Source organism: Halichoerus grypus, chromosome 2 (assembly GCF_964656455.1).
Source record: "Halichoerus grypus chromosome 2, mHalGry1.hap1.1, whole genome shotgun sequence".
NCBI classification, from domain to species: domain Eukaryota; kingdom Metazoa; phylum Chordata; class Mammalia; order Carnivora; family Phocidae; genus Halichoerus; species Halichoerus grypus.
In genome coordinates, this window is record NC_135713.1 from 108,436,677 (window position 1) to 108,461,287 (window position 24,611).

The 24,611-nt window shown below is 38.6% G+C and overlaps 1 protein-coding gene across 7 annotated transcripts in view; it reads left to right on the top strand.

Moving 5' to 3' along the window:
* PDE4D (phosphodiesterase 4D) overlaps positions 1–24,611 on the top strand; it is a 1,430,886-nt gene that overhangs the window by 1,064,937 nt on the left and 341,338 nt on the right. Inside the window, exon 1 of one of the 7 annotated variants that reach the window (XM_078067298.1) lies at positions 8,395–8,607. The exons of the other annotated variants lie outside the window; for them this stretch is intronic. Coding sequence (XP_077923424.1) covers positions 8,519–8,607 — 89 coding nt within the window. The 5' untranslated portion in view covers positions 8,395–8,518. Of the gene's footprint in view, positions 1–8,394; positions 8,608–24,611 lie in introns of those variants that run through there. 7 annotated transcript variants of the gene reach the window in all.

Sequence of the window (24,611 nt, forward strand, 5' to 3'; positions counted from 1 at the left end):
CACTGAACCAATAGAAGTAAATTTAGTGATGGCAGCGGAAGCAAGGGCCAGAATGTGCCCTATTATCTTATTTATGCCCTAATTGTATAAATGTCTGTTATAAATTTCTTAGGTGGTTTTGAGGGATAGCTAGAAAATGGTACCTTAAGTTTTCTGCATCCTATTACAAAATAAAAACCAATAACATGAACACACTTCGCTTTCTTTCACCATTACTGAAAAACCCAGATTTCTATTTTATCCCCTAGTGAATTGCTGCCATTGGTTAGACAGACTGAAAAGTGTTTCTGTTTCTGTTGATGTAAACTATACAGACGGAAAATGCAGAGCAGAGCACAGGGCATTCAAAAACACTGACATTGTCACTGTTCCTCAAGCCTCGCCGTCCTCTGCCAGGCCTCCTCTCTCTCTGCCTCCGTAACACTCTGGTTGTCACAGCTGAGCCTACGCGGCCCTGTCCTCAGCCTCGGTCCTCAGGCCCTAGAATTAGGAATTTAAAGAACTTGGGGAAGCCAGCTACCGTGGAGACAAGATTCGGGATAGGCAGAACTGACTCGGACACACATCTCCATCGTATATTAGTTTTGTGGTGCCAGCCAAGCTACTTAACCTCTGCGAGCCTCGGGATTCTCATCTATAAAATGGCAACACTAGGGGCGCCTGGGTGGCGCAGTCAGCTGAGTGTCTGACTCCTGGTTCCAGCTCAGCTCATGACCTTGTGGGTCCAGCCCTGCCTGGGGCTCTGTGCTCAGCGGGGAGTCTGGGATTCTCCCTCTCCCTCACTCAAACTCTCTCTATAGAATGAACAAATAAATCTTAAAAAATAAAATCACAACAATATGTCTATCTGAAAGGGTGGATTAAGATTAAACAAGATTATGTAACTGTTGTACATATTGCCTGTTCCTTCTGTGAAAATCCAAAACTTCCGCCATGACCTACCTCTCCGGAGAAAGGGACCTGCGCTCATTCATTCCTCCCTCAGTTATATTCTAGGCCTCTGTTGGCTAAGAGCATAGGTTTTCTAATTGGAAAGACCCCGGTCTTAGTCTCAGATCTGCTGCTCCTTGGCTGCATGATCAGAGGGGCAAGTTACCTCAACTTTCTAAGCCTCTTTTTCTTCTGTCATAAAACAGAATAAAAATAGACTAAACTCATAGATACAGTATTATGGGGATGATATAAGGTATGTTATGCCCTTATCACAGAATAAATACCAAATTAGTGGTTGATACCATCATAGTAAAATAAGGAATTACAAAAGGATACCCTGACCTTGTGGTAACATTTGCTTCACAGACTCAGTCAACACATGAGGAGTGTCAGGGTGAGGAAAGGCAGTCTGCGGGTAACAGGGATGACAGTAAGTACCCAGGAATGGAAAAGTCCATGAATGTTGTCTCCAATAAATGGATATCCAGATTTAGCAAGATATTGAACACTGTCATGGAAAAAAATCACAGTGCCAAAGTTGAACACATGAGATTGTTGTTATTTAGAGATTCTTGGTATTTGGGGTCTTTTTCTTTCTCCCCAGAGAGTGATTTTGTTTCTCAGCCTGATAATTCCATCACTGCTTTCACTTGTTTGTTAACATAGTTCTAAAAAGCTGAAAAGAGGCCATTTCTGTCCTTATTTGGTATGTGGTCAAAAATGGGAGCAGCATGAGTTGGAGTTAGTGTTGCAAATGTTTTTTCAGTTAAACAACCTGTCTGCAGCATCCCTTAAGTTTTCAAAAAATAAATGGAAATGTTTCTATATTTAGGTGAAGCCCAGGATTTTGAACAATTGTGAAAAATTCCATTAGCTAATTTTAGTAGAATTTCTTGTCCCTTATTTTTTTATTTTTTTTTTTTTACTTCTAGTGCACAGAACAAGGAGAGGGGTTTCATTCTGCAAATAAAACATTAAGATTTTGTTAAAGGACTAACTTGATATTCTGTCCCTTTACATTTAGGATAAAAAAGATTTCAAATAGAAAAAAAAATTACCCATCAAAATTGAAGATTGATACCCCTTTTGCAACTGGTAGAATGGTATTGCTACTTACCATGTTTATGAGGTGACCCATTTTACAGTACAATTTTGAACATTGGAAATATTTCTAACAGTAAAAAAAATAATTTTCCCAACTGACCAAAAAGCTTGACATTGTCAGCAGTAGTGCTTAAAACCTTGTGTGGTCTTTTCAGAAAACTTTTGTGTAAAGTAACCCTATTCATTCTTCTCCAAACCTCTTTGCAGTAGTTCTCATTTGGGTAAGTGAGGCACTGAAACTCAGTAAGGTCAGGTAACAGTGCTCAAGGTCACGTGGCAAGTTTATGGCATGACTATTGCTCTAATACCCTCTATCAGGATTGCCCTGCATATTTGCCCGATCATGATTCATCAAAAAACAAACCAAACCAAAACAACAACAACAACAACAACAAAACCCTAATCTGAGGATAGGCCTGTAATTCATTTGGTCATAACAGTAACAGTATTTTTTCTGGTTTTATTGTTTTATTTATTTATTTGTTGCTACAATTATGGCTTTGACAAAGGGAACATGTAAGGAAAGAGAAAATCAATAAGTCCTACCATGGCAAAAATGTTTTGCCCCTATTTGGGAACACGAAAGAATATAATAAAGGTAATGCATCTTCTTGTCAAGAGGACCTGAGGTTATTGGTTTGTTCATTCATTAAACAAACATTATCGTGACTTATTTTCCCGGGTCATTTGCCAGGCACTGGGCATCCAGTGGAAAAGCAAACATAGTCTATGTCCTTTAGATGACTAGGTCCATCAGGGAAGCCTGATGTTGAATAAGTAGTGATTACAAATGTGCTGACGATGACAAAGAGGATGTGCAGAGTGCTGTGGAGGCTTCCCTTGGTCTGGGAAAGCAGAAAGGCTTCTCAGAGGAAGTAGCTTTCAAAATGAAATTCTGTAATCTACCTTTTCACTTACTAGTTAAGACCAAAGGAGAGGTGTTTTATTTTTGTTTTTGTTTTTTCAGTCTGCACGCATGAATGTAATATTGGAAAAGAAAAAGGTTTTCTGACTTTTAAAAATTTCATGCACAGAAAACTGGACAATTGGACAATTATTGACTCCAGGATACTTTTACACACATTAAAAACATCGTGGTTTTTTTTTTTTAATTTCAAGTGATTAGCATATACTAATGCCAAATTTTTTAAAGAATTTGACTCTAAAATATTTCCTGTTGACTGCTTAGAAAAATCTCTTCGGATTTTATCGGTCATCTAGTAGATGATTAATAAACATAAAATGTATTTCCCTTCCTGCTAGTTTTTTCCTCCTTGATTTCTTTCCTTCAACCCCCGTTTACCCAAGTATTTAGAACGAACTCAGTGTTTTTTTGGTTAGAAAGGGTTTGACTTAATTATCTTCTGAATTGATAAAAAGAATCCTAAAATACTCTAAGGAAGATGGGAACCCTAAATGTATAGCAAAGCATTTGGGTTCAAAATCCAGTTTTAGTTATCTTTTATCCTGATATTTAATCATGCCTCTTTTCAGTTGTTTTATTCTATGTCTTAATAATGTTAGCTCTTTAATTACATTTTATTTCTGTTTGTGTTCTGAGACATAAATGAATAAAGGATGTGTTTGTAGCAGTTTAAAATACAGAGCATGCTTTTCTAATGCTCTTTTTTTTAATTATGTTATGTTAATCACCATACATTACATCATTAGTTTTTGATGTAGTGTTCCATGATTCATTGTTTGCGTATAACACCCAGTGCTCCATTCAGTACATGCCCTCTTTAATACCCATCACCAGGCTAACCCATCGCCCAGCCCCCCTCCCCTCTAGAACCCTCAGTTTGTTTTTCAGAGTCCATAGTCTCTCATGGTTCGTCTCCCCCTCCGATTTCCCCCCCTTCATTTTCAAATCCCTTCCTGCTATCTTCTTTTTTTTTTTTTTTTTAACATATAATGTATTATTTGTTTCAGAGGTACAGGTCTGTGATTCATCAGTCTTACACAATTCACAGCGCTCACCATAGCACATACGCTCCCCAATGTCCATCACCCAGCCACCCCATCCCTCCCACCCCCCACCACTCCAGCAACCCTCAGTTTGTTTCCTGAGATTAAGAATTCCTCATATCAGTGAGATCATATGATACATGTCTTTCTCTGATTGACATATTTCGCTAAGCATAATGCTCTTAAGGCCATGGGTACTGTCAATTCTGTTAGCATTCTGTTAGTGTTACAACTTAGAAGATAATTGTCCTCCATTTTAGAACACAGAAGAATTGACCTCTAAATCAAGTAGGCACATGTAAGGTTTAGAATGACTATTTGAAAGCAGATCAAAAAAAGGCTAGCGTTATTTTGCGGCATTTCCATTTGGAGTAATAATCGATAGCTGAGGGGTACCTGAGTGCCTCAGTCAGTTAAGCATCTGACTCTTGATTTCAGCTCAAGTCATGATCTCCGGGTTGTGAGATAGGGCCCTGAGTTGGGCTCCATGCTCAGCGGGGAGTCTGAGATTTTCTCTCTCTCCTTCTCCCACTGCCCCTCCCCCACAACACACACTCTCTCTCAAATAAATAAATACATCTTTAAAAAAAATTGATAGTTGATTTTGATAATACACGAATGTAATAAAAACCACAGTTAATGATACCATATGAATACTAGGTTAGAGAAGTATGCAAGTCCGGTTGTTAAATTTCCTTTTGGCACGCTCTTTTGCAATTGATCACCGTGAAAATAGAATTCTTACAATGAAACTCCTGTCAGAGGTAGCTGATAAATGAACATGAAATGAGGTTATTTGCTCCCAAGTTAACTTCTGCCACGTTCGAGTCTGTGACTAGCTACGGTTTCAAAATACAGCATTATCCTGGACCCTATCTCTGCCTGCTCTGGCTTCCTGAGTGATGTATTTCAACATAATGCAACCCCACTAATGTAACTCTTTGTTTCTCTCAAGTTCAGCTCACCAACCCCCACCTGTCAAAATATAGTGACTTGGAGTAAGCAAATGTCTATGTGGGTTATGTTTAAAGTCTTCCACTTTTAAATTTGGGACTTCCAGTTTGATTCACAGAGGCCATCTCCTATCAGGGAAATGCTGAGTTTCTGTGTCAGACACCAAACCCCAAATCTGCCACTTGTAACATCTGGGGTCTTGGAACCAAAATCCCAGAAATATTCGAGAGGCAAAGAAGACGCCTTATATAGAACTGCAGAGCATAAGATCTACATTATTGGGAGGAGGTGGGCAAGTTGTTGAGCTTTTAGGGAGGTTAGGAATTATTGGATAGCAGTTTGGTGGAGGCAAAGTTTAGATTTCAGAATCTGGTGTTCCTGGGTGTATAAGTTTAGTTTCCAAATTGTAGAAGAAGAGTTTGTCTCGGGGATGGAACTTCCCTGCCACCGAATCCTGTTTCTACTAATACTCTTATGGGTAAAGGAGTGTTTAACAATGACATGTTAAAATATTCAAAATATTACCTTATTTCTTTTTCTACCCTTTAATACATGTGCAGTGAAAGTTATAAACAACTGTTTAAAATGTAAATGACAGCAAAGTTTCATCCTAGCAAACATCTTATTTAATTTTTATTTTTTTCCAGTTGTCTAAATTCTCATGTCTATGAAGCACTAGCCAGTCCTTCCAAAGGATATTGGTATTTATACCTGAAATCAAGTCTTAATTTTATTCATGATTAATGTCAGAAATAAGTAGCTTATTTCTTCAACCTTGTTGAGGCCTGGGAACCTCCGGGGGGATTATGTATAGCTGTACAGAAGAAATGAAAAGGAGAAAGTGAGTAATTATTTAAGGAAAAAATAACATTAACATTGGAAGACACTTCTTGTGTCCATATCTAATTTCACATTAGGAAAAAGGACCAAATTTTCCATTTCCCTGGTCATCATTTTACATTTACATTTATTTTTTAAAACATTTATTTGAGAGGAAGAGAGCATGAGCGGAGGGGCAGAGGGAGAGAGACAAGCAGACTCCCCACTGAGCGAGGAGCCCCATGCAGGACTCTATCCCAGGACCCTGAGATCAGGGCCTGAGCCACGGTCAGACGCTCAACCGACTGAGCCACCCAGGCACCACTTACATTTACATTGTTTTTATCCTGCTTCAGGATTCCAGTTGTCCACTGTCAAGAATCAAGGGAGAAAAGAAGGAAGAAATACTTTGGCAGTAATGAAAAAGACAACTTTGCATCTCCTTCGTTGTAGATTTTTTTTAGAAAAAGTTGGACATTCCACAGTATTTTCATTCTGCATTATTATTATGCCCTGATATTTTATCAGATAGCAATTAATAGAACATTCTTTTAAAAATGTAAATTGGAATGGAGACAAAGACAGATATTAGCCAAAATACCTATGACTGGCTTCAGCTTGCACAGGGAGATAGGGTCCATCTGGCCGTGACCAGTATAATTGGGATAACAAAGCAAGTCATGTTTTTTTGCTCCCAAAGTCATATATGTGCACTGCAGCTTTTATTTTCAGGGCACACTGAGGCTATTTCACCTTAAAATGTAAAATGCCACCAGTTAGAAAGAGTTCTGTCCTTCATGGAAGGTGAGAGGAGTTATCTTAGTTAGTCCCACCCCTCCTGCTCTCATGCCTGTCTGTGGCCCCCCTCCTCCCACTGTCTCCCCGCACTTGCTCTCAGGGGCTCCTCCTCACTCCCCGTTCTCCTATACTTTCTGACTTCAGTTTCAGATAAACCATGCTACTAAATACCAAGTTGTTGAGCAGCTTGTTAACTCTGCCAGGAGTGTTTGCGGTTTCTTCGAGCTGTCCTGACATGGAAATCAAATAGTATAAAAGAATGAAATGATAATAGTGGAATTTCATCCACTAAGAAGGGCAGACTCGCATGGGTATAGACACAGGCACTTTCTCGGTCTTTCTCAAAGAATACGTGGAAGGTGGCCTCCGATTTTGCTCTTGTGAAGTGTGGATCCGCATACAAGAGCAGAAAGGTGTGATTTGTGAAGCATTCAAATATTGCTGATTGATTCAGCAAGGACGTGTTTGTTTATGAACTCTTGGCTCCCCCGAGTTGGCTGCTGTTCAGTCAGCTCTTGCCTACCCACTCTTGGAGCCCGTCTGCCAGATAACAAAGAGGTGAAACCCCAAAAATATTTCTATTACTCATTCACAAAGCCGATATGGAACCTGTCGCGCTCTCAGGAACCCCTGGTGCGCCGGATGCTGTCAGGAAAATAAGTGTCCTATTTACTTACTTGAGGTTCCATGGAAAGTACTTGAATATTTTGGACCCCTCGGCTATGTAAGAGATAGACAGGGTCATATGGGTCTCAAAATTTGGCAGATGTGGTGACCATCAGTAAGCTCAGCTGTTGGCCAATTTTGTCCTGCTCAGAGTGGGTTAAATTCACTCTCGGGCCCTCCAAGCCTCTCTAATCTTATCCAGGAGGAGTGGAGCTCTGCCTTGGTTTACAGTTGAGGTCACCCGTGGGGCAGTGTTTAGACAGGGACTGATGGAATTATGCTGCACTGTTAACATTAAATACCACTCCGTGGTGAGGACTGATGACGGCATTGGGGTCCTTTGACTCCTTGCGTACAATATCTTGAAATATTTGCCTCCCTGAAATGTGCTGGACTCATAAAACATGCGAAGGGCTCTATTTGGCTTTTGTCGTTTATTTAATTTGAAAGAAAGTTGTTTTAAGGGATTTATCAGAGAGTTAAGAAATGTTTCTAGGGAATAGAAAATGAACAAGAAAATTGATCTTTGTTGTCAAAGTCATGCATTATAATTCACTCTCCAAGGTGACGCACCATCTCCTTGAGGGAAAAGCTGCCAAAAGCTTTGAAAGTGATCTGCCTGTTTTCTTCTTACACTGACTTGCAGGGAGGCGCTAGTATTTCAAGATGATTAAATCCTTGTGGAAGGTTTGCAAATAACGATGCCCATCCCTGTTTCTAAGAGAAGTTGGAGCAAGGAAAATTATATTTGGCAGCTAGTTGTGTGAAATGTAGTAATCTTTGTTGAATTTCCCCATTGTAGATATGTAATTACTTCTTTTTTAACAAAGGCCCTCAGTTTACCTTTTTTTTTTTTGAACTTCACACTTGATATAAAGGTTCACCCACATTCAGTCATACTTTTCATGGTGTGTGTGTGTGTGTGTGTGTGTATTGTGCTTTTCAGGAGTGGCATATGACTATGTTGTTTAATCAGGACTATATTTAAAAACAAATTTGTGAGAGAGTGTTGCTCATGTTATTAATGAGATAAGGTCTGAGTGAAGCAAGCTCTGTCGCAAAGGGCAAGTGTCACACAGCAGGAAGTCCTGGCCATCCCTTCCACCCCTGCTTCAGCCAGCCTGCCACCTCCTTGTCAGTGCATACCACCCCACAGAGGAAATGCCCTCCCTCAGCCACAAGTGCCTCCTGCTCAGCGCGGGGCCCTCCGGCCCCCAGGCCCTGCACCAACTCTGACTTTCTGCGGTTTCCAGCGATCCTGGCACCTTCCTTACAAATGGCTTTTCTTTGGGATCCTCAGGGAGTCACAGTGCCAGGACCATCTCCCAGAGCCAAAACAAGATTGCGTTTCTCAAAGTCCTACAGGTATCACTCTTTACTTTTTGTAGCCGGGAAGAATTTTTTAAATCAGTCTCTATAGCTTTAGCCCTTCCATTCGCACCCCTCCCCCCCCCCCCCGGAAATATGCTTTTGCCCTGTGTTGATCTATTTAACTCCTAACAGGCGTTAAGTTGGCAGTATATGAAATATGAGTGACAAAGAGATGAACCTTAAAATAGTCAGGGGGTATATGGGAACCTGAGAAGTAGCAAGAAGTTGACTAACTCTAAAAGCTGATTTTGAGTGTTAAATGATGAACTTAAAAAAAACAGCATTCCTATTACTAGCATCTGGAAAAAAAGGGTATTAGTATCCCTGCTGGAGTTAAAAGAGCCAACATTGGTCATGCTAAAACTTTCAGTTAACCCTTTAAATGTCAGGAAAAGTGTCTTGCTTGATTAAACAGGCAATCAAGCAACAAAAAGGAAATAATACTATCTTGTTTATAAGGGTTTCCAGGGCACATTCACGTGGAAAAGTGGCAACTATCTCTGGGATCTAGACGGTAATTCAGGGTTTTAATCTTGTCTAGGAGAATTAGACACCATAAAATCAAAATGGATGTTCTATTAATCTTTTATTTCTGAAGAGTTCTATAGAAATCACATGAAAGATCTTGACTTCACAATCTCAATAAATTGTCAATGGCAACTTTGTTTTACACCCAAGTTAGCTTATTTTAACCAAGTAACTAGAAAAAAGAAAGAAGACAGTGAGAAAAAAAAATCTTTGATTTCCTTCTTTGCTTGAGTATTCTAGCTATTTACAAGGAAAAGATTGATTCTTCACACTTTTTTTGTTTGTTTCTGATTGGTTAGTCTGTAAGCAGTGGAAGCTATTTCAGGAAAAGCAAATACAGTTGAAACTGTTTGCAAAGTCTTGAGAATATCTTTCTTATTTAGACCAAATGCAACATATCTGGAGACTACTTGGCCTATATAGAAGTATGCATTAAATTTGAATTATAATGTATTCTGATTTACTTGCATAAAAAACATTTGAGTTTTGGTTTAAAATAATTCACAGGAGTTATTTATTTTAGACAGTATGGAAGATAGTGCCCTTGGGACTTATTAGGGAACTGTAAAATCAGAGAAATCAAATTATATACTTCACTTATAGTAACAATGCAGAAGCAAACTTTGACAAAGGATAAAAATTGGCAGCCAAAAGTGTAAGTAGCAATTCCATTTATTTCTAGTTCAAAACAAAATAAATACCATTTATTTTTACTAATTAGATTAATTTATTAGTTATGAATACAGTTCAACATTAGAAATGATACACCCTACTATATGCTTTGCATTCTACTGAGTTGTATGCTCATCAAAGACTTGTAAGCATTACAGTGCTTATTTCCAATAGATGGTGACTTCTGGACTCTCCTCATTAATGAGAGCTGATAACGAGTCCTGGGATGTCGTACATGTCTAACTACTGAATAGTGTGAAAGGAATAGCATGTGGCACTAGTGTTTCAGAAATCTCCAAAAAAAATGCAGTTTAAGCTCTGCTGTATGATTTGCAAGTACATTATGAAACTTGCCTTCATCTGGCAAAGTTATTTCATTGTCTTTTGGTCAAGTTCTGATCCTTTCCAAAATACAGCAAGCCACTGGGATGTCTAAGGATGAGTTTTCCATGCATTTAAGTGCCCATGTTGGTAGTTCTAACATGCCTTTTTCCTAACAAGAGGTTAGAGTGACCATGATTGGGCCAGTCTCCTTTGGAGCTTGAGAGACTTTGTCCCTCATCGATTTGCTTTTGATTTGTATGTGAATCACACATGTAATAATTAAACTATTTATACATACTGTCTTTACTGTTCTGTGGGTCCTCTTTTGTCTCTCCATTTGGACTGTAAATTCTTTGATGCCAGAGGCTCCCTTATATGTGACAGGAGTGCCATTAATGTATATTTGATGAGACCTCTTGCTCCACTGTCTTAGTTGGTATCACCCCTTTATTTGCAAAGTCAACTTGTTGAATAATCAGGGCCTATCACAAGCAAAGAGTCCAGTAGAAAGTTAGGGAGCTAGTAGGGCAGTTGGCCACTCTGGTCTCATATTTTCAGAGGTCTGTCAGTGCTCAAAAAGATTATGCATTCAACTACAGCAATATACTGACAATAATGAAAAAGGATGTTTATCGTATAGCTATAAACTTTTAACAGGCCACACCATCTCAGATGAACCATGAATCAATATATGTATGTATGTGTACACACACACACACACACACACTTAAATTCTATAGTTATCTTTTGAATAGCACATTTTTGTTGCAGAGCATTCCACGAGTTAAAGGTATTAAACTGTTTGATGTGAACATTTAAATTTCCCCGCTATTTTGCAATTCTGTTTTTGCATTTTTCAAATATATATAAGATCCTGGGCGCCTGGGTGGCTCAGTTGGTTGAGTGACTGCCTTCGGCTCAGTTCATGATCCTGGAGTCCCGGGATCAAGTCCCGCATCGGGCTCCCTGCTCAGTGGGGAGTCTCCTTCTCCCTCTGACCCTCCCCCTTCTCGTGCTTGCTCTCTCTCATTCTCTCTCTCAAATAAATAAATAATATCTTTAAAATATATATATATAAGAGCCTTAAAACATGGGAGTAGCTTAAGCTTACCTTGACCTTTGAGAGGCTTTGGATATGATTTTACTATTGAAGCAACTGAAATAACTGGACATTAACCTATATTTCTTCATTGAATTTCTTCTTTATGAGGCTGTTGGTCTGTAAAATCCTCAAATGTGTCTAGTATAATATAATTTTTTTCTTTGAAGATAGAATGGACATGTGGTACACTTAACTTTAAACTGGAATAGTTTTCTTTGGGATTGTCTTCCCTTTCTTGTAACATTCAGGGTAAAGGAAAGCCAAGTCTATAATATGTGAAATTCAGTTAAAGAGTCTGCTTTGTTAAAGTAATGATTTGCTAATCATATACATTGGATGAGTATTCATCCCTGAGAAATACGATTTTGGACTGTTATGCAATGCTTAAAATTGATTTGAAAGTGGTTTTTCAGCAGTGACAAATTTTTGTCTTTTGTGGGTAAAATACATTTTTACAAAAAGCCAAATATGATTAATATATAACTTATTAAGCCAAATTTGATTTGATACAGAGAGAGAAAGAGAGGATTACATACTCAGGAGGCTAACTTTCCTCTGTGGATCTGGAATGAGTGTCAATCCTTATTTAGAGCCACACCTCTCCTATCTTTTTAGAGGAGAGAGAAGGGAATGGTGTGTTTATCACATTAGGTTTGAGGAGATAATGTAAATGAGTGAATTTATGTTGGAGTTTTAAATATAGTACCTAAAAAAAATTGGAAAGAAAATGATCTGGGAAGCAAAGAAAGAATGAGGAGTGAGACTTAGCAGGTTGGTGGTCTCTGCCAACTCCCCAAGGGAACTACATTGGGACACTTTGTTTTTCTAAATGTTATTGTTTAAAAGTATAGTAACATTTAAGGAAACTTTAAATAGAAAGTTACTCTTCAAGAGATGGTCTTGTCTTCCAACCAGAATAAATCACAGAACTGTCTGCTTTCTCTCTTCTCAGAAAGGGACTTATTAAAAAAAAGAAAAAAAAAATATGGGGTGACTATGAGGTGGGTGGTATGCAAATAGAAGAGAAAGTCATCCAGGGTACATTTAGGGCAGAGATGATTCCACTAGCATCCCACAGGCCAGAAGCAGAAAGCAGTTCTAGTTTTTCCCGTCTCTTATACTAATAGGGGTTGTGGGATACACTAAATAATTGAGATACTCAGAAACTCTCCAGATCTCTTTTTTGCCAATAGTTTCAATGTCAACATCAACATCCCTCCCCCAGCATTTTAACAGAGCTGCCAAATAGGTGATTAATTAAATTCATGTAAGCATACTTGTACCTGTTGTAGAAGGGCTAACAAGTAAATTTTTTAGTGGGAAACAGACCCATCAGTGGAAAGGAGGATTAACAAGCAATCGGATGGAGAAATAAAAAGCCTAAGTGATTTCGAGCCATGGAAAGATAAAGCCATATTTACTAAAACCAAAAGCCCTCAGTGACCTTAAATCATCCCCTGTGCTCTTAGAAAGTTATATTCAGACCTGCAGCTTGGATCTGGACATCTGAAAGTAGCAGACAATAGCAAGGGCAAGAGGGGAGTGTGGTTTCCACTGTGTTACCAGGAAAACCTGAGCAGTAGCACATCAGTTGCTGTCAAAGTAAACCTAGCAGTATGCACTAGAAATGCAGGCGGAGCCAAGGCCTTAGGAGGGGAAATGGGTGCCACCAACATTGAATCAGTACCCTGGGATGTAACTTCCCAGATACCACATTCATGCCTCCCATTGTGTAGCATTTTTTAAAAAAAACTTTACAGATGTAAAAGGCGTAATGACTCTTGTCTTTAGTGCCCCACGCACGGCTCATCTCATTTAATTCTATAGGGAAGAGAATGGGAACACTTACCACTAAATGGGAGAGAAAGAATGGAAGGTTCAGAGATCAGAGGCCACACAGACACAGGAGGGCAGCCAAGTCTGGAGTAATAATAAGTAATAAGTAATAAGATCTAATTTCTAATAGACACTTACTCTGGGCCATGCCACATTCCCAGTAACGTACACACATTATCTCATTTCATCGCACAAAACAACGCCACGAGATGGATCTAGTATTGTCTTTATTTTACAGCTGAGGAAACTAGGCATAGTTTAAGAAATGTGCCCAAGTTTGATCCCCGGCAGTCTGTCCTAGAGCCTAGAATTCTAAATAGTCACTCTGCTACCTCCAGTTTCCTGACCACATCTTCCCATGACCACACAGGAGGAGTTCCGTCATGAGAGGTGCTATTCTAATAGATCCACTATCCTCCTTGGTTCACCTCAGAATCTTTCTCTGAAGAAAGAGCACCTTGTAATTTGATGTAGAACATGGCTTAGTGGTCAATTAAAATATAAACTTACTAAATAATATCTGAACTGTCATCTAACCTAATTGATACTGGTTTAAAGCAGTGTTAAACAAGAGCATCAAAATGTAAGTATTTCTTGGGGCAACTGGGTGGGTAGCTCAGTCGGTTAAGCAGCTGACCCTTGATTTCGGCTCAGGTCATGATCTTGGAGCTGTCAGATTGAGCCCCGCCTCCAGCTCTTCACTAGGCCTGGAGCCTGCTTAAGGTTCTCTCTCTCCCCCTCCTTCTGCCCCTCCCCCTGCTCGCTTTCTCTCTAAAAAAAAAAAAAGGATTTCTTAAGTAAAACAAACAAACAAAAACAAAACAAAAAAAATGAATCAGTGATTAAAGCGGCCTGGCTCTACCCTCTCCCTGGATTTCGCTCCACAGGCTTCCATCTGGTTCATTTCATCTGGCCAGAAACATTGGTCATGTGGTTGTATTTCACTGCCAGAATGCTGCTCCTTGGCCAGCTGTTCAGTGGAGCCTGAAGAGTCTCTGAGCAAAAGAGGTCAACTTCATGCCATTTCATGCCACTGGCATTGTTTTGAATATTAAATGGGCCTTCTTAATGATATTCCAAATTGGGACTAATATTAACATAATTGAAAATGGGAAAAATAGTTACCGTAAAGGCAACATAACAATCGTTATAGGAATAGCAGGAAGGCTAACAATCATAGCACACGTGGGGAGAGGTAGCATGGTATTGGGGAAAGACTTTGGCTTTAGAGCTGAACAGATGAAGTTTGCATCCAACTCTGCTGCTTTCTTGACTGGGCAATTTTCCCTAACCTGTATTAGTAGATTCCATGTCTGTAAATGGAAAATATTAATGCCTACTTCAAAAGGCCATTTCGCCCCTCAGTGAGAATATGTACAGAAAAGTGGGTTGCCTAACCCCCTCTTTTACAGCATTTTCCACCGTCCTCTTATCATCTCACCAGTTTTGTGATGCTTCTTTGTCAAATAGGTTTATAGGTTAGCGATTGTCACCGGGGCCACATTTGGTTACCAAATAGTACAATACACTGGCAGCTTGCATGTATAAGCAGCTGCGTCTTTGAAAGGTGCTGTGGAGTATTGAACTTGATTGCCTTGGCTTTCTGATCTATAAAATGGGATGTTGTGAGGATTAAGCCTGTTAATCATATAGAATTCCTGGCACATGCAAACACTAAAATAAATGTGAGCTGTTATTAATACTAGAATATAAGCTCCATGTGACAGTGATTTTTGCCTTCTCTTTTCCACCTCTTTATCTTTAATGCCTATAAGGGTGTGTGACATGGTGTAGGTGGTTGAGGAATATGCCTTCAATGAATGAAATTATCAACAAATGTTTTTAGACCCCTGACAAGAATGGGGACACTCCACTTCCTTCCCCCACATTCACAGAGCAGAGGGCAAAAGCTGAAGAGACCCAAGAGTTCATCTGCTCGAACCCATCATCTTACATTGGAAAACCTAAAGACCAGGGCGCCTGGGTGGCTCAGTTGGTTGAGCGTCAGACTCTTGACTTTGGCTCAGGTCACATTCTCAGAGTTGTGAGATCAAGCCCTGCCTAGGGCTCCGTGCTGGGTGTGGAGCCTGCTTGGGATTCTCCCTCTCCTCTGCCTGCGCCCCGTCCCCCAACTCTAAAAAAAAAGAAAAAAGAAAAACCTCAAGACCTAGAGAGAGCCCAGGTCATGAAATTTGAGAGTGTCATAGCCAGAGCTTGAAACCATGGCTCTGTGCACTTCTGCACGAATTTTTTCTCCAGTGTCCCAGCACCTCACTTCAGTGTAGATCCCATCTTATTCAGTGTCTTTGGTAAGGCAGCAAACAGAATGGTTGCCACTTTCTGCAACGAGGAGTGCAAGAGTCAGATTTGGGCAGCTACCACAAAAGGATGAGCTTTTAAATACTAGAAAGACTCCTTCAAGTAAAACTAAACTTAGACAGTTTACTTACAAGTCTAAAAATCCCGTCCTACAACAGCTGCAATAGCGTTTTTGCAGGGGCCTTTTTGTAAATAGAATTTTTATGGAAGGCATTAGCTGAGATTTCCTAAATTGAAAGAAAGTCCTATCTCGAGCATTCAAAGGGATCTGTGCAATTAGCAAAGCAATGCTGACCAGAAACAGAAATGAAGAGGGGAAATAAGGCTTGTGAGTTCTCTGTACTATCAAGACGACACACGGAGCAACCACAGACAAAAAGACATAAAACTGTGTGATTATTACAAAAGTACTGATTAAGAGGTGGCTGTGGGCTACCAACCGGCATGGAGCACTGTCAAATGTGGACAGGCAGGAGAGGCAGAAATCAAGGTGGCAGAAGAAGCAAAGACACCCCCCAGGGCTGAGAGCTTGTAATTATGCTTGTGAAGAGTTCTGATGGTCCACGTGAGAGCCATACCATGCTTTTAAATTATACCATTTCTGAATGTGTAATGGAAGTGAGCATCCGTGTTTAATTCATGGGTGATAAAATTTATATTATTGTCATAAGGTTGATTTTATGATTTTCAGCTAGTAGTATTTTGACTGTAAGTCATGAAACTGAGGAATCCCCAGCACATAATTTTAAGGGATAGTACCTTTAGTGAGCGGCCCGGAGAAGACTTGTTTAGTCTGAGCAGAGCAAATAATGAACACTTTACGAGACAGGGAGCATTTGCTTCTGTACGCCTTCCTTTGCTGCTTCTCATTGTGGAGGCCCCGGCCCCGATGTGTTTTGCCCCAGCCATTTACCCACCTCCTGCCTTGGCTATGCCCCCTCATAACTTCCATTTTGTTTGCCCCCTCATAACTTCCATTTTGTTTTTCACTTTCGAACCATAATTGGAAAGCTTTTCTAATTTTCTTGACAAGGGGCTAAAGAAAGCCTCTGACTTCCTGTAAGGCTGAGTTAGAGAAGTATGCAGGGTTACTGTGAATCAGAGCCAAAGAAAATTCCATTGGCAAGGGAGAGGACAATATGGAACTAATAAACTTGTCGAATTGTATAATTTAATACCTGATGATAATGTGAATTTGGAAGGGAACAACTCAAATGTTAAAGAGAAAAGATGGATTTGTGAACAGAGTAGATATGCACTACTTTAACTCTGTGAAGTCAATCAAATGCAAAAGATAGACATTTCCCAAGAGCAACAAGTCCGTACGCCCTGTTCTGAAAAGAGAGCTTGAGAGTGAACCTGAAAAAGAGGAGCTTTGTGGTGGGCTAAAGGAATAAACTAAGAGCTAATGTGACCATGAACAAATCACTCAAATGTAATCAGAATTCATATAAAAGATGAATACATTCATTCAGAAACTATTTTTGAATGCCTATGATAAGCCTTTTCATTAGTGGGCTGGTGAATGTTAACAGCCAGCTTTCTGTGAAGACACACACACACACACACACACACACACACAAAGTCTATTTGTAGTATTTGCTGATTTCCATGGCAAAAATGCTCCCCGCGGCCCATTTCAAGGTATAGAGGGCACTAAATAGAGAGTTAGCAAGCAGTATAGCACATACAGATATGTAGATGTAAATGACCTCAAGAACATACATGATACCACAATGTAGGCAAACTATAAGGAAGTGAGGAATCTTGAATATTTATTATGTAATTATAACATAATTTATTTATTTAATTAAATTAATTTTTTAAATTATAAGTTTATATAATTTAACTTTTTATAGTTGCTAGGTATAACAACCAATTTAAGAGTCTGCTTTTGTCAGCTGGTATGGACAGCTCTCGCACCCCACCATGCCTCCTGCTTTCTTAGCCACCTAAAACTATTGACCGTATAATAGGGATAGAATGATGAGTAAAATGGATTAGGTCTTTGCTCTCATAAAGCTTACATTGTGGTAGAAGAAGGCAGAAAACAAACCAAGTTAACAATGAAATAAAACAACGTAGGTACTGAGATAAGAGATTCTGCTTGGAAAAGTCAAGGAAGCCTTCATAAAGAAAACAACAATTTATTTACAAAGAAGTTGAAGTGTATCCATTCCGTATTTCCGTAAGTACATTGCAGTCCTAGGCAGACAAGACATAACTCAGAACTGCACCAAGTTGATGGAAACATAGGAATATTGACCTCATCACTGACTGTGTTCTTGGGCAGATCAGAGTCCATTCTCCTCACTAAATTTGCCTCTCTTTCTCCTTTATTGTAGACATGTAAGGAGGAGAAGGAAAGGGGGGTGGATATCGTACTTTCTGTTGCATTATTTCATGTAATCCTCAAAAAGTTCCAAATGTAGAAAACGTTAAAGATAAAAAAATTAAAGTTAAAAATCAATAGCAGTAGCATATCATATAGTAGTACCTTTTTTTTTTTTTTGGCTTGGTTTATCTGTCCATGTCAGCCCCAAAACATAGATGTCATAAGGTAAGAGTAATGGTGTGATGACTTTTTTATTTTTAAAAGCAATCATACAAATTAAAATGTTGGATTAGAAGGAAAGCAAGTCAGACCAACTTTTCTCTAACACATGAATTTTTAGGATGGTGCCTGTAAATATTATGTTTCTAATGCTTGTTCCTTGATCCTTGGTGGCAATTAACTTGTCTTTAATTGATTTGTAGATTATCCACTTGAAGTTGCTATGGATAAAGGAATACAATGGCAGAATTTGTTTATATAGAGTAATAAAATGGATTGGCTGGGAAGAGAGGTCTAACTCCGTAAAGTAGCCTTGGTTTTTCAGGGATTTTTCTTTCCATGTAATGGCAGTGTTTAGATAGATGGAAAATGAAAAACTAGCTGAATCTGATTAGTGTTCTCATCTGAAGGGAAGGTTTATGTCCTGTTTAAGAATCACATTAATTTGATGATGTAAGTACATTCCCTAGTGAAAGAGGGGTCACCGTAGGGGAGAGAAAAACATGACCAAAAAATCCTTTTGCCATTTTTGGGTCATACTTGATAAAAAGTTCCCATCTGTGGGTTCCACAAAGTATCATTGCCCCAATCTCAGATGAACTAAAAGACATATATCTCATATGCTCATATACTCATATAATTGTTTTATTTCTGTATCTTACCATTGCCTATAAAATGACTAGATATTTTCCTACCATAACCTTCTCTAGCCATTTGCTATAAAGTTCATAATGTCTTGAGCAAAGGCAGTTGCCTGTTGCCAGTAGTGCTGGTGCTGCTGGTGGGTACATTTTCGTTCTGTCTCCCCTGGTGGAGGAGGAGGATTACTACAACTTCTGTTGTGTACGCTGCTCCCCTGACCCTTGGCTGTGGTACTCAGGGACAAAAAAACCTCAGATGTCTCTTCCTAAAGAAAATCCATTTGAACTGAGGCAACAGAATCATCAGAGAGATCTCGCAGAAATGACAAGAAAGGGAAAGAAGACATTTCTGGCGAGGGAAGCAATTATCTTGTGTTTTGAAATGAATTTGAAAGACTTAATGTTTGTGTCAGCCCTATAGAACTTAAAAAATAAGTGTCTTGCCTAGCCAGTATTGGTAAAAAAGGGAAGGGACTCTCCTTCCTTGTTAAATTATTTATATGTAGCCCTTAGCCCTCTAAGAGAATCTGATGGGTAGATGATAGGTTCGAATATGCAACTGGGTGAGAGAAAAAAATGCTTAGCCATATTCATATAACCAGCAGTCAGATCCAGAAATAAAACATGACCAAGGATACCCTTTCACCCTCCCTTCAGTCACTATGCTTCCAAAGATAACCACCATCCTGACTTCCACGAGCATAGATTTGTTTTGCCTGTTTCTCAACTTTTTTAATGAATGAAATTATACAATATAAACTCTTCTGTTTTGGCTTCTTCCCATCAACATTGTGATAGTAATATTCATCTATATTGTTTTGTGTGGTTGTAAATTGTTCATTCTCATGATTATATTTCATCAATGAATATACTGCAAATTAGTCATTAATTTGTTGATGGATAGTTGGGTATTTTAGTTTGAGGCTATTATGAATAGAGATGCTGTGAACATTCTAGGATATGTCACTTGATAAGTGTGCGTGGAGTATGTGTAAGTTTGTATACATACACATATGTTGGGTGTATCCTGAAGAGTAGAATTTCTGGGTTGCCGTTTATGCATGTTTTTAGATACCACCAAATAGGTTCCTAAAGTGACTGTACCATTTATATAATTCCCAAAGCTGTGTTCCAGTTTTCCACCTCCTTGCCAAAGGGCAGGCCATCTAGGTATTCCATTTTCAATGACAGCATCTTAATAAATGATTACCTAGGAGATGGATATTCTGATTTATGGGATCTCTTTTTCCAGGAATAGTGAAGCAAATTCTACTTCTCCTCATGGTAAATAGTCCACACCTATGAAATGTGTGCCCCTAGTGGAAAACTTGACTCGCTGTGCAGAAAGAGAATTGACCCTTTGACCCATATTCAGTGTAAGTCTGTAATCTTATTCTTATATTTTATTCAGATTCATTTGTCAACCCAACAATAACCACTGTGAGCAAAACCAATTAATAATCTTTTTATTCTATTTTAAAATGACCATCTCCTACTTTCAGTTCTAGCTATATATCCTCACTTTATCCTATATATAGCTCCCTTTAAATGAGGTTTTTCCGTCCCATAAATTATTTCTTGGAAAAGTTGTTTAGGGCTTTTCCCGAGCCAACTTAACTTATGTAAACACACTATTGAATACATAGACAATACAAGTCATGATACAGTACATTCCCTTTATTCTTTTTCTTCTTTCTTTGTCTTTATTTATTTATTTTTAATGTCAAGATTTATTTTTTTTAATGTCAAGATCCTGGTGACATATAATCCTCTTTTGTATGTCATCCCCTCTAAAGCTGGTCATAAACTGATTTATGATACCAGTCTGACTATTGGTACATCAAATAAGTAAGCTGACCCAGGTTCAGTTTGTACCATGTCAAAATGTGATCATTAATTTTAGATGATGACTGGAGAAATTTAGCGTGTGCAATAACTGTGAGTCCTATTTCTTGAAGCTTCCAAATCCAATCCTAAGTCTCTCTAATTGGTGGCATATTCCATAGAACAAAAAGGAAAGTTAAGGCAGTATAAATGTATCTTGCGGGTTTCATGATATGAAACAATGTATACTTTATTACCATACAGATACTTTAAATCATGAACTTTGAAAATAAGAATTTCTACATAAGGTCACCTGACTTGAAAATTGGGAAAGGCATTAAGGATTTATAATGTTCTCTTAAATTTTAATCTCTACCTTTGTGGGCTCCTGAAGTTGTTATATTTGAGCTTCACTTTTAGATTCCTTAGAAATGAGGTTTTACTAAAAATATAATCCTTAGAACCAAACTTTCCCAGTGCCTAAAACTCCCTGGGTCCCACTGGAAGAATATGAATTCTTCCAGGTCACTAAAATGTTGTTTCCAGTATATACCATCGCTAATCATTTTGTCAATGATAAATAAAAATATATCATTGAGCCTTGGTAAATAAGAGTCCACAGAATTCATTTTAACCTATCAAATATTTCAAACTATCGAATCTTTTAGCAAAACTGCTGAAGAAAAGCAGAATGGCTTATCTTTGTTTTCAATTCCCTGTTGTCCTACCTGCTGCCAGGGGTGACCACAAGATATGAAATATCCAAATTCAAACAGAAAGGGGAGTTCTAGGAATAAGGATCATCCTTTAAGTAGATGATCAGCCTAATGGTCATCGAATGCAGACGGGTCCACCAGGCATGATAGCATTCAACCTCTATTGGGGAACTTATTCTGAGACAGTGCTTTATAGAAGAATCTGACAGCAAACAAACAAACAAACAAATAAACAAAAAACCAAACCACAACTTCGGAAAGTAAAATAAACAAAGGACATGATATTATTCAGGTTTTATTTTTATCTTAGATTTTTCTTTTCTTCTTTGTTTTCAATCATTTTACTATATTTCTTTTTTTTTAAGATTTTATTTATTTATTTATTTGTCAGAGAGAGAGAGCACAAGCAGGGGGAGCGGCAGGCAGAGGGAAAAACAGGGCTCCCCACTGAGCAAGGAGCCCGATGTAAGACTCAATCCCAGGACCTTAGAATCATGACCTGAGCCCAAGGCAGACGCTTAACAAACTGAGCCATCCGGGCGCCCCTCATTTTACTATATTTGAATGAATATCTAGTTAGGCTCAGTATCAGAAACTGAAGAACTGACACTTTTGCTGCAAAGAATAAGACAGTTTGTAATTACTGAATACCATGCCTTAGTCCAGTGCCTCTAAAAACGGGATGCACACACATCTCCTGGCGATCTTGTTAAAATGAAGCTTCTGACTGAGTAGGTCAAGAGTAAGGCCTGAGATTCTGCATCTCCACCAAGCTCCAGGATGGTGCTATTGCTGCTATTCCTTGGACCCCAGTATGAGTAGAAAGGGTTTAAGAGATATGAAGTGCAAAGAACACATCCCCACTGAGAGTCCTTCCAGCAAGGATTAATACTGTCCCATCTTGGTGGAAAACAAGAAGACTCAGCTGGTAGTGATTGCACATGATGTGGATCCCATCAAGCCGGCAGTCTTCCCACCTGGCCTGTGTCATCAGATGAGGGTTCCCTCTGCATTATCAAGAGAAAGGCCAAGCTGAGGCATCTGGTCCACAGGAAGATCTGCACCACCATTGCCTTCACATAGGTTAACTCGGGAGACAAAGGAGCTCTGGCTAAGCTGATAGAAGCCATCAGGATCAATTATAATGACAGATATGATGAGATCTGCCATCACTGGGAAGACAGTGTCCTGGGTCCAAAATCAGTGGCTCACAGTGCCAAGCTGGAAAAGGCAAAGGCTGAAGAAGTAGCCGAAAAACTAGGCAGAGTGTATGCTGTTCAGTTTTCTGTAATAGAAGTAATAAAGATTCTCCTACAAAAAAAGAGTAAATTTTTAAGATAGAGTTAATCTTGCAAGTAAAATACACCTGTCTGCTTCCATGTGTAATCAGTCAAAATTTAATTGTGGTCCCCTAGTAGAATCCAGATGTAATCCTCATTCTTGTTAGTAGAGAGACTTCCTGACATAATGCAGTGATACACTAACAAAATATGTAGACACTGAAAATGAATCATGGGAACTTTTGTAAATGCTTAAAATAAATACATATCCACAGCTTTCAATGGTGTACTCCAGGTTCAATTGATAGAAATAGTTTTAAGATGACACCACTGACAGGGAAGATGAGAAGGAAAGGTAGAGAATTTAAGCTGTTTTGTTTCTTGAGATGTTCAGAATGAGATTGCCAGAACATTTGCTTTTCTGTGAATGATTTAAACCACTAAAATAGAGTGTTGAGACATAGCTAAAGTAAGAATTTAAGAGGCCAAGTCTGGAAGCCATCCCCATCCACCAATATTGTCTCCATCCTCAGAGACGAATTTGTAATGCTTCTGAGGAAGCTGACGAGTATCCTGTACCACCGGAAATATCGGAAGTTTGTGTTAAAAACTTAGTGATCACTTTTCAAGCGTTTTTACACATCTTTTAATATCAGTGACAGTGAATTATGGGGAGAGGAGAAGGCATGAGCCAGGACCTTTTTAGTTTCCCTTGGTTTAAAATGACAACTAAGGGATGAGTAAATAGATAGAAGGGATTTTTATTATAACACCTGTGGAAAAAATCCCTTCCATAAATTATTTTGTATATCGTATGAAGACCTAATGTAAGTTTTCATATTCAAATCCAATATCAGACTTCATCTATTTACTATTTATTGTGTAACTCACCACACAAAATATAATTTCTTATTTTTGATATAAATGTTCTTTATTATCATAGTGGTAAAGTCCCAGCATGCCGTATTTACTGAGGTTATTTTTTATGGTAATCATAATATGAACTATACCAGTTTCTGCTTGGAATAGCAGCGATCAGCACTACTAGATTTCCACTCTTATCTTGGCTCATTATACAATATCAGGCAATTTACTTAACTTCCATAGACCTCAGCCTCCTCGTGTGAGATTGAATATATAAACTATACAATTACTGTATCTCTTTAAGTTTATAGAAATAGCATTACAGAAGTATAAAAAACTGTAAATGACCCAGGGTGTTTGCCTAAATATTTCTTCATAACCAAGCAGGTATTCCTGATACTAACACCAAGCTCAGGAAAGATCAAAGAATGATCAATGAAGAGTTCAATGTCCCTATAAGCTTATGTGCAATTCAAGCATTCATTCAGCCAATGTATGGGGATGTATAATCTGCTAGACATATGAAGCCCCAAGTTTTATATGTTCAATTCTGATATATGTTGCTTAAATCAGGGGTTGGCAGACTTTCAAAAGTGACCCTATTGGTAACATTGTTCTTCTGAACAGTAGTAATTATTCTTTTGAATGCTGGTAAGTGCAAGCAAGAGGATAGTTGTGAAAATGAAGACTAGTTTTTTACCTTATATTGTATATTCTGGTGTTCCAAGAAAGAAACCTCCCTGATGCTGGATTCCTGTGAAATCAGTGGGCTCTTTACTTGTCTAGTTGATTCAGCCGGTTTATGTGCAACTACTAGTAAGTTAAACTCTGTCGCATTACCAAAACAAAAATTGAGATACTATTAGGATAAATTTGATCATTTTAATGTTTCAATTTAACAAACGAGAGAAACAAAAAGGACCTTCAAAGGAGAAGGTGGTCTATCATCTCAAGAGCCAGCAGACCACAAAATAATCACATTAAAGATGAACGCAAGCACTGGAAGAAATGATGCCAGGAAAAGGCACCATATGTTATAGATTCTGGTATTTGTCAGAGATAAGGAAAGAAGCTGAGCCTATTCCTGGATGGGTCTTCTAATAGAATAAAATGAGAGGTTATGCTCAGTATAAAACTAGGTATTTACAAGGTTTTTTCCCATTAAGATCTTCAGAGATATTTAAGTCCTAAGAAATATCAGTATTGCTTATAAGTACCTAATTCAGGTTAGATAAAAAATTGTATCTAGAAAGAGAGTGTTTAGAACATTATGCATTTAAGGTGAATAGTTTAGCTTCATGGCTGAGCAGAGATTCCTAAGTTCAAATCGTGGCTGTT